The 11,114-nt window shown below is 34.5% G+C and overlaps 1 protein-coding gene across 1 annotated transcript; it reads left to right on the forward strand.

Moving 5' to 3' along the window:
• The first annotated feature begins 5,039 nt into the window (after positions 1 to 5,039).
• Positions 5,040 to 10,824, forward strand: LOC113777254 (putative late blight resistance protein homolog R1A-3). The gene is made up of 3 exons (XM_027322288.1): positions 5,040 to 9,034; positions 9,864 to 9,977; positions 10,104 to 10,824. Exon 1 carries the CDS (start codon positions 5,040 to 5,042, stop codon positions 8,970 to 8,972), a length of 3,933 nt encoding a protein of 1,310 aa, XP_027178089.1. The 3' UTR covers positions 8,973 to 9,034; positions 9,864 to 9,977; positions 10,104 to 10,824.
• Positions 10,825 to 11,114: the final 290 nt, after the last annotated feature.

The following is an 11,114-nucleotide window of genomic DNA, read 5'->3' on the forward strand; positions in this document are numbered from 1 at the left end:
ATCGACTTTGTCCCTTTAAAATGTTATTTTTCTTTGGTATGTCTTAATGTGATTTGTGGATAGATTATTGGTGATTTTTGGGATGAAATTTGAAGGTTTAACAATTTTTGATAGGTTTATAGTTTTTTATTTGAATTTTCCTAAAAATAGTTTAGATTTGGGTAATATTTTTGTTTGGGGTTTGGTGAGAGGATTTTGATTTATTTTTGTGAATTTTATCATTTGGTTTGGGTAGTTTTCGTCTTAAACTCTTAATTTTAATTTATTTCATTTTAGACCCCTAATATTTATAATAATAATGATTTGATCCCTCAAATTTCTTTAATTCTTTCAATTGGGTCCTTGTTTGTTTTGATTTGTCGGCTATGGGTTGTTTACTTTTATTTGAATGCTTTGATTGATTCAATTTCGTGTTTATTTTCATTTCTTATGATTATTTGTTTATTAAAGTGATGCCTTGACATTTTTCTTTGTTTTGGAGGATAAATAAGAAATATCTCATTTCATTAGGTCACCAATTCAAGGGAGGTATACTCTACACTTTATTTCGATTTTACTTGATCCTATATGCTCCTATATGATTTTATGTGTATAATTGCATGCTTTTTGAATGTTTTATTTTATTTATTTATTTAGCCACTTTAATTGTTTTGATTTAGTATATTTATTTTAATTTAATGTTTGATTATTTAAGGGGCATTTAAATGTCAAATTGTAATAGTTAGGGGGTTCAAGATATGTATTTAGATAGAATATGCAATAGTTAGGTATTTATTTTATTATTTATTTTGCTCTTTCCCCCCTTAGATTGTAGTTAGGACCCCAAATGTAATAGTTAGGTCTTTATTTGCTTTATTTGCTTTGTGTGTTTTCGCATGCTAATGTGTTTATGTGTTACTCGCTTTCTTAGAGTCTTGCATCTAGATATTATACTTATGTGCTACGTGTTTTATGTGATATTATGTGTTTACTTGCTTTATTATGTTTTATATGATTTGTTTAGTTATAATCAATATGTGACGTCACCACACTAGTCTAACGTTAGTTGTGACCTCTTTCCCGTCACCACACTAGTCCAATGCTAGTTGTGGCCCTTTGTTCCGATTTCCCACTAGTCCAACACAATTGAGAACTTATAAACATGGGTTAGTCCAACGCTAGACCCTTAGGGACCATCCACGCGCTAGATCATGTTTGTGTGACAATTATTACATTTGCATGCATATTTTTTATCTTTTAGGATTTTTATCATTTTGCATGACATGTCCTTTATATGTATATCCCTTATCCCATATTTACCCTATATGTATATTTCTTACCCTTATGCGTGAAACATGGCATTAGACTTACATTTCATTTAAAAGAATTAGAATTAGGCTAGATCATTTGCTTGATTAGATAGGAAATACCCCTCGAATATCGGATATGGACGAGTATAGCTCTTTAGCCTTAGAACGCTCGTATTCCCTCTATAAAAGGGAAAATTGAAGTCATGAATCTTAGTTCCCCGCACCCGTTATGATGCATTCCTTTAAGTCATGTATATTTGTATATTATTATTTTCTTTTCTTTTCTTAGAATTTCATGTTTTTGCATATTCGTGACCTCTTCAAAGAGTCACTCTTGGGCATCACAATTAATGCGATTTGCACCAATCAAATTTTTAAGAGACATATTGACCCTTCCGATAACCATTAGATCTAGGTTTGCATTCATATAGTGACATCCAAATGTGATAAATTCTTAAATTAAAATAAGAAAACTTTTGACTAAATCACGCAACTAGCTCTAGACTAGGTAGAAAAGGTGCCTTGAATTTTATCTTTGCCTTCCCTTTTTTCAAATGTGACTCCCGAACACTCTTCTCTGATTTTCGAAAACTTGGAGTCGTTTAAAAAGGGTTTTTCTACTTTTTTGTTCAAAATTTATTTTCGGTGACTTGGTACACCTTAACTCAATATCAAGTGGCGACTCCTATTTTTCATTAAAAACCCTTTTTAAACTATTATTTTTGGGTCAAAATTGTCGCACTTTTTAAGTCCCATTTAGACCCATTTTTCTTATTTATTGTCTAAAAATCAAAAACTCATTTTTCACACAAAATTAATCAAAATTCATTTTTTTATAAAACACGTGATTTATTTATTTTCTCAAAAAATGGGGCGCGACACCACTGAAAGTTTAACTACTATAGGCTGGCTTTTTTTTTTTTTTTTTTTTTAACTTTGCTTGGTTTGTTGTTGATGATTGAATGGTGGTATATTTCTCATCTATTAGAAATATAACTAAAAGTTTAAAAACACAATTCATTGCATAACCAATTTCAAAACTACAAATGCATCATCTTTCGCTGAGCCACTGGCTGTACTACGTATAGCGAGTCCATGCTAGTTTTAGTATAAACTTCCAAGCATTTAATAAGAAACTAGTAACATCACCATTTTCTCATAATCAATAGCACATTAATTTCAAAAAGGCTCTTCAACTTTGCCCGCATTTTATTCTTGCTTTTCCGGATAAGATTGACATTAATTCAATAATTGAGTTCTAGGAATCCCTCATACTTATTACTCATATTTTGTTTAACCTTCAACTTATCAATTACAAAGAATGACGAAAATCTTTAAAAGAAAAATTAAACAAAAAAAGACCAAGTTTAATAAACAAGTCATACTTATTGCAATTCTAATGACTAGTTTCTTTCTCCAATTTTAAACATAAGAAATTGATATGCTAATCTTCTTTAGTTTCCAAAAATATTGTCAAAGAAATTTGTTAAACTTCTTTCCGAACAATTTCTTTCCAACTATTGCTCAAGAAAGTTAACAAAATCTGAGTTTAATATATTTTATATTTCTAAAGTAAAAACTCATTCTTGCTGTTACATTGAATTACATAAATAACCACAATTATCATAAATAATGCAAAGCTAAAAATACAACATTGCATACCGAGGGTATTATCGGAATATGAGATCTAATGCACTAATCCGCTAATTTAAACTCTTGCTCTTAATATATTATAGATTAGTTGTACCTTTATAAGCGTTTAATTGGAGCTACACGCTAGCCACAATATTGTAGCAGGAAGACTCTGGCTATAATTCAGGAAGACTCTGGCTATATTTCTTGATTGATTTACAATATGATTCAAATTAGACAATTAGTTTGAAAACTTGAAAGCCATTACATGAATGTTGTAATTAGGGATGGTAATGGGGGCGGGCACCCGCGGGGGGCCAGTGGGGCGGGGACCAGGGGGAATTTTTTTCCCCCGCCATCCGTTTGAAAAAAAAAGATATATATATATGTACATAATTATATATATATATATAATGATATTATCAATTATACTACTAATTATACATGTCAATTAATAAAAGTTATTAATTATTTATACTAAATTTGTTAATATATTTACATTAAATTCCTAACTACACTTAATACAATAACGCTTTTTTCTAAAAAAACACAATAATAATTTAGTAATTATATTTGTATCAAAATTCAAAGTGAAAACTTGATTATTTTAAGAGAAAAATGCAGTTTTGGTACCTAAATTTTGACACGAGCGGTTTTAGTCCCCAAATTTTGGACGAAAACAAATCTGGTATCTGAACTTTCAAATTTTGAGCACATTTAGTACCCTTGACAATTTTTTCTCAAATTGCTATCGAAAAAATTCATGTGACAGTCACATGTCCGGCCACTATTGTATAAAAATTGTCAAAAAAATGTCAAATGCCATTCTAATACTAAGTTTAAAGTTTAAGGACTAATAATGTAATAAAAAAAACCCATGGACCAAATAATATCACATGAGTCATTTAAAAAATAAAAGAAGAAGGAAACAATGTAAAACTCTGCCGAACTCATTTCTATCTGTGTTCCATTTCTCTCTCTCTCTCTCCAAAAGAAAACCTAAGAACCAAACTTCAACAAAAATTCAAGTTGGGCATGGCGTGATCCAGCATATGTCGAAGACATCAATTTCTTATACCCAGTTCGTCAAGAAGCATGAATGCAATAGATTCTACTTTCAAAAGGCTAGAATCAAGACAACAAAGATTGATCTTGATAATTGTGTTCTTATAGTTGCTTTTGTTCTTGGTGGCAATCAATTGACTCATGTGATGTTATTTAGTTCTTAGGGTTTTTTTATTACATTATTAGTCCTTAAACTTAATACTTAGTATTAGAATGTCATTTGACATTTTTATGCAATAGTGGCCGGACATATGACTGTCACATGACTTTTTTCAGTAGCAATTTGGGAAAAAATCGTTAAGGGTACTAAATGTGTTCAAAATTTGAAAGTTCGGGTACCAGATTTGTTTTAGTCCAAAATTTGGGGACTAAAACCGCTCATGTGTCAAAGTTTGGGTACCAATACTGCATTTTTCTCTTATTTTAATTATACTTGTTTTATCATATTAGATTGTATTCAAATAACTTTTATTTAATTATTTTTATGAGTTTCAATTGTGAAATTATAATGAATAATAATTTGGTAATATATTGATTTTTTAGTATTTGATTATTTGCTCAAATTTAATTATAATAAAATTATATAATAAAATTTTTTTTAATCCTCACAAGTGCTCCGCGAGAAAGTGGGGCGGGACGGAAGCGGGACCGGGGAAGCCGAGGGCGGGGGAATTAATAGGCAATGGGGCGGGGGATGGGTCCCCCATCCCCATTGCCACCCCTAGCTGTAATCTAATTGCTGATGTGACTGTCAAAATTGACCATTTTGGTACACGCATTTTGGTCATAAAAAAAGTGACCAAATTGGTACACGCATGGCCCACCAATAATGCACCAGATTCGGAGGAATCTTTGTTTGGCGCTACACTGAAGTTGCTGGGAAAGTTCTGAAGCACCATATCTTCTGTGAACAAAAAGTGGAAAAAAAAAGAGTCCAGCCTATTGTTTGTTGGCTATTGTTAGACGAGGAAGTTTTGGATCCTGAACTGATTTTATTGAGTAGCTGCTAAACCAGACAAAAATCTAATATCAGAGTGAAAAGAAGATATGATAATGGAGATCCCCTCCAGCAGTAACGCCAATTGCTTTGATTTTGCTTTATATGATTATCTGCAGTCGCATCACATCTCCTCCAGCACTAGCACTAGCTGCTTTGATCTTGCTTTAGATATCCTAGCCGAGCTTGACGAAGAGCCCCTATTTCGCTGGGACTCTGATTACCTGAAGGAGAATTTAAGATTAATGAAAACCTGTTTTCTGTATGTCAAAAAGTGTAGGAGGAGGAGGAACCACAAAGCGCTTTTGGAGCATGATCACGATGACAGGTATAATATTATGTCTGAAAATTTGAGACGTAGTATTATTTGCTTCAGAATTCAAGATGTGGCTATCAGTATGATTCATGATATTCAGTCTGCTTATGTTCAATATATTCATTCTGGTTACCGCTTAGATTCTGCCAACATTGAAAGTGCGATTACCAGATCCAAGGAAAAGATCAAAATGTTTCTTGAGACAGATCTCAAGAAATCATGCGCCGCCATCTTCATCGACTATTACTCACCAGGAGATCCACGACTAGTTATGGATCTTATTATGTGCCTTTTCAAGACTCTGGATTGGGTTTTACGTGTTGGGGAGCTAAGGGATATGATTATAAATAGGCTAAAACTCTTAAGGAATCTCATTGGCTTTGTGACAATGCAAGGTTTTGAATGTGCGCAACTGACAGATCTCTTGACTTACGCTGTAGTTGCACTTGGATGCCTGATTTCTATATGTCAGTTTGACAGTGATGATGAACAAGTGCTCAATCGAATGGAATCTGAAATTTATCAGCTGATACACGAGAAGTTCAATCTTCTTGATCTCCAAGTCCGAGAAACTTTTGTCCATGTCCTGACAGCTTCAAAGAAACAACCAAGATCATCATATGATTTAGCCCTTCAGAAGAATGAGGATCCAGTGGTAGGCCAGTTTATTGGTTCTCTCCGTGATTATCTTATGGATCTACTACGATCTTATGCCAGTTTTCAGGTTCCAGTGAAGGGTCAAATACTAAAACTCCTTGAGGAAATAAGATGCCTGGGTATCCTTCTTAAACAGGAGGAGAAACTAGGTGATGAAATAAAGGATCTTATTGGAGTTGTGGTCTCTGATGCAGGAATTTTGACCTTCCCCCTTTCTGGCAATGAAATCAAGGAAGGCTTGCCTGAGGAAACAGATCTTGGGGTGTTTCATTTGCACAAAGTTCTCAAATATATGGTGGCAGAGGTTGCACACAATTATCCACTAAAATCACCATATTCATCATTTAATTATCCTATATCCAATGAGTTGGGCTGTATGGATTTTTTCCTAGAAAATCTCAAGGAACTAGCAAGGTGTGATGAGGCTGAAGATTCAATTGGTTTTCAACAGGATAGAATCCAAATGATCCAAAAAGATCTCGTATTCTTAAGATCTTTCCTGGAAAATATCAAGGAGCAACGCCATCAGAATGGAAAACTTCAAGCCTTCTGGAGTCATGTTATGGAGGCTGCATACAAGGCAGAGTTACTGATTGACTTGGCATTTGTTAGTGATAAATGTGAAGATTCTTTGGATGCCGTTTCTAGAGATATCAATCTTTTGAAGATTAAGGCCCCAGAGATCCATAATGGTCAAACCCAAAGAGTTAACAAGACTTCCATTCACACACCATCGCAATTTATTGTCACCATGCATGACGAAGATCTGGTAGGTCTTGACGACGAGGTGGAAACTATTACTCATCGGCTTACGAGAGGATCAAAGCAATTGGATGTTGTTCCCATTGTGGGTATGTCTGGCCTTGGGAAGACCACATTAGCCAATAAAGTTTATACTGCTCCTTCAGTTAGGTCACATTTCCATGTTTGTGGTTGGTGTCGTGTTTCTCAAACATATAGCATACGCAGTATGTTAGTTGAGCTTTTGTGTAGTAGTTCTTCTGAGAGTTCTGATGGATATCTAAAGATGGATGAAAATGATTTGGTCGTGAAGCTAAGGCAGGTTTTGTTGAGAAGTAGGTATCTCCTTGTTTTGGATGACTTGTGGGACGTTGAGGCATGGAATTTGTTGGAAAAATCGCTGCCGAATGATGCCAATGGAAGCAGGATTCTCTTCACCAGTAGATACCAGGATTTATCTTTGCATTTCGAACCTAATAGCGAGCCTCACCATCTCCGCCATCTTACTGACGAAGAGAGTTGGAAATTGCTGCAGAGAAAGCTATTTGGCACGGAAGATTGTCCTGCAACACTAAGTGAAGTTGGATCTCAAATAGCAAAACTTTGTCAGGGCTTACCCCTTGCAGTTGTTCTTGTTGCTGGAATTCTTGCTACTACTACACAAGATAGTTGGGAAGAAGTTGCAAAAAGTCTAAGTTCTATTGTCCTTGAGGATGAATACTGCAAGAAGACACTTGAGCTAAGTTATAGTCATTTACCAAATTATTTGAAGCCATGCCTTCTGTACTTTGGTGCATTTCAAGAAGATGAGGTTATTAATGTGCAAAGGTTGTTATGGCTTTGGATCGCTGAAAGATTCGTGCAACAGGCTGGAGGAAAGAGCTTAGAGGAAGCAGCTTATGACTGCTTGATGGCTCTAATTAATAGAAGTTTAGTTATGGTTATCAGACAAAGAATTGTGGGTGGTGCCAAAGCCTGTCTACTTCACGATTTGGTACACGAGTTTTGTGTGGAAAAAGCCAAAGAAGAAAGTTTTCTTTACGTTATTCATAGTTGGAAAGCCCCTCTTAGTCTCACTGGGCCAAGCAACCCCTACCGAGTTTGTGTTTCCAATACCAGAGAATCGAAGATTTGGGAGTTAATGCTTATTTTTCCCAATTTACGCTCCTTGATCTTGTTTGGACATGTTCATATTACACATAAAGACGAGGATTTGGGTATTTTGTTACCTAAACTTCTCAGAGTGTTGGATTTTGGGAATTTGGACTTTCGTTATTCTTTTCCAATGGAAGTAGTATTGCTTGTTCACTTGAGATACCTGGCACTCACAGGAATAACATACATCCCATCTGCGATAGCCAACCTCTCAAGGTTAGAAACTCTTATTGTAAAATATCCGCGTTTTGGTATTGAGCTGCCAAGTACTATTTGGAACATTAAGACATTGAGTCATCTACGTGTTTTAAATTATGATGGAGAATGGCCAATGGGCTTTATTTTTCCAGTTGAAAATCTTGAAGAATCCCCAGATTTAGATCATTTAGACACTTTAGACCTTACAATTGATCCCTCCCCTCAAAGCTTGCAAAAGATACTGAGAAAGTTACCAAGCATTCGCAGGTTAAAATGTATGGAACGCGCGGACGAATCAAGAGAAGCTACCAGAAATTGCGACGATATTCTTGAATTTGACAGTTTGAGTCAACTAGAATCACTTCATTTGTTTCGTTTTCGTGGATGTGGATTTAAATTCCCGTTGAATTTGAAAAAGTTGACTCTCTTGTATAATCGTCAGCCATGGAGTGAAATTTCAACAATTGGAAAGTTGCCCAATCTTGAAGTGCTTAAATTACTTGATCGCTGCTTTGCTGGGGAGGAATGGGTAATGAAACAAGGGGAATTCCCTAAACTCCGAGTATTAAAATTGTCAAGGTTGAAATTTCGCAACTGGACTGCATTTTCTGATAATTTTTCCCGCCTTGAGAAATTGGCCTTGCACCGATGTCAGAAGCTGGAAAAGGTCCCTTCCTGTTTAGGGGAGTGTGAGACTCTTGAAATGATTGAGGTGGAAGAGTGTAATGAGTCTGTTGTAGATTCCGTAAAGCAAATTCAACAAGAACAGAAAGATATGGGAAATGAGGTTCTAAAGATCGAAATTGATAATTATGGTGATATATCCATTTCCTCAGAAGAAGAGTCTACAGAAGCAGAGTCAACTCCCTCAGAAGCAGAGGAGATTTCTTCAGAAAGAGGGTCTATATATCTATATATATAGTTCCTCTCATCACGCAGTTGACAATTGTGAGAGTGAATGTACAGTGGGATTCCACTCATCAGGTCAGATAAAACTATATTTGCAAATGTTGAATCAGTTTACTTATATAATGATATATGTTTCTCTCAACAGTTTACGACGGCAAACCATTCATGTCTCTTTTTCATTTGTTTTCATGTTAATTCGTGTGTATTTTGAAGCAATTTCTGGAGGCTTCTAAATTCTTTATCCGTTTAAACCTGATGCTGCTGCATAACTTTCTGATACATTTCTGATTGCAGTAGGAAACACATTGATGCACAATCTGTTTCTAAAATCTTCTTCTTGTCATTTTCTCGTTCAGTGTTGAGTAATTTTTATGTAAGGCTTTATAATCCCAATTTGCGAAATATGATAACCAGCAGAGCAAAAGCATAACTTGATATGATACTCAAAACCAGATACACTTTTCTGTTCCCAATTTGTGTACGTAAATAAGAGTAATACAGAAAAGTGTAACTCAATTGATTGATATGTTGAAACATACAATCACAGTTTTGCAACAAATATGAAGTGGAGACAAAAACCCCCAAAAAAAACTATGGTTGTGTTTTTTTTCAACAGAGGAAGGGCATAGGACTTAATATGTGTTTTTCTTCACTACAATATGCTGAAATACAAACATTTTCATTCTTTAATAGGTAATATTTTTGGAAATAAAAAAGGAAGCAATTTTTTCTTAAACCATTTTTTTTTTGTGTGTGGTTTCATGTTGAATTTTGCTATTTTAAGTGGTTTATTGCTCAAACTGATCAAAATGACAAATCAAAAAAACCAGATGACCTATTTGTTGGGTAATCTGTATACCTCTTCATTCAACTGATGTAGTACTGCAATTATTCCTTCTTCCAGAGTAGATTTCCTCGGAAGGAGAGTCCATTTCTTCTCATCATCACATTAGCCAAATGGTGAAGACTGAAGCATTTATGTCTCTCCTTGATTTGGTGCGATCATTCCACTCATCAGGTTAGATATAATTGTATGTGTATGTTAATTCAATTCAGTGATAAATAATTACAGATTGAAATGATGCAGCTGTACCAAATTATTTGGTTTGAACTTTGATGCAGCTGCATTACTTTGTCATTGCAGGGGCAAGCACAGTCATGCATTCTATCAAGCCAACATTATCCATCATAATCTGTTTGTAAAATGTTCCTTTCTGGTTTGATGTTTAATAATTTATACTTTACGATCCATCATAATTTGTTTGTAAAATGTTCTTTTCTGGTTTGATGTTTAATAGTGTTCACGATCCCAATTTTTCAAATATTCTTCAATCCCGCTACAGATTGAAATGATCCTTAAAACTAGCTGTTTGTAGAATGTTCTCCATGTTCTTTCTGATTTGAGGTTTAATAGTGTTCATGATTCAAATCATTTATATGGCAATTGGAATTAAAAAGACGTACATGATATACCTGACAGCATGTCCATGTTAATTCAGTTCAATGATATAACTCATGTCCCTTCTTCATCTGTACCAAATTATTTGGTTTGAACCTGATGCAGCAGTATTACTTGTCATTGCAGGGGCAAGCACAGTCATGCATTCTATCAAGCCAATATTATCCATCATAATCTGTTTGTAAAACTAGCTGTTTGTAACTCTCTGTTTAAAGCACAGTCATGGTTTGATGTTTAATAGTGTTTACGATCCATCACAATCTGTTTGTAAAATATTCTCCAAGTTCTTTCCTGATTTTGATGTTTAATAGTTTTCATGATCCCAATTTTTTCAAATATTCTTCAATCCTGCTACAGATTGAAATGATCCTTAAAACTAGCTGTTTGTAGAATGTTCTCCATGTTCTTTTCTGATTTGATGTTTACTAGTGTTTATGATCCCAATTTTTGAAATCTTCTTCATTGCTACTACGGATTGAAATGATCAAATGATCCTTAATACCAGCAGACAATTAACAAAGCATGTATGCGAGATTCACTTTTCTCTTCCTTTCATGTATTTCAGCAATACAAAAGATTTTGACTTGCTTCTGTTTTTCCTCAATAAAACTCTCATGCAACAAATACTTAGTATAGACCAAAGGAAAAAAAAAAAAGGGATCTAAATTGTGTTACTTTGCAATAGAGAAAGTGCAT

This window comes from Coffea eugenioides, chromosome 7, assembly GCF_003713205.1.
Source record: "Coffea eugenioides isolate CCC68of chromosome 7, Ceug_1.0, whole genome shotgun sequence".
In the NCBI taxonomy this organism is placed as follows: domain Eukaryota; kingdom Viridiplantae; phylum Streptophyta; class Magnoliopsida; order Gentianales; family Rubiaceae; genus Coffea; species Coffea eugenioides.

Excerpts from the sequence above, each read along its gene's own strand:
- LOC113777254 (XM_027322288.1), top strand. The coding sequence starts at position 5,040 with ATGGAGATCCCCTCCAGCAGTAACGCCAATTGCTTTGATTTTGCTTTA.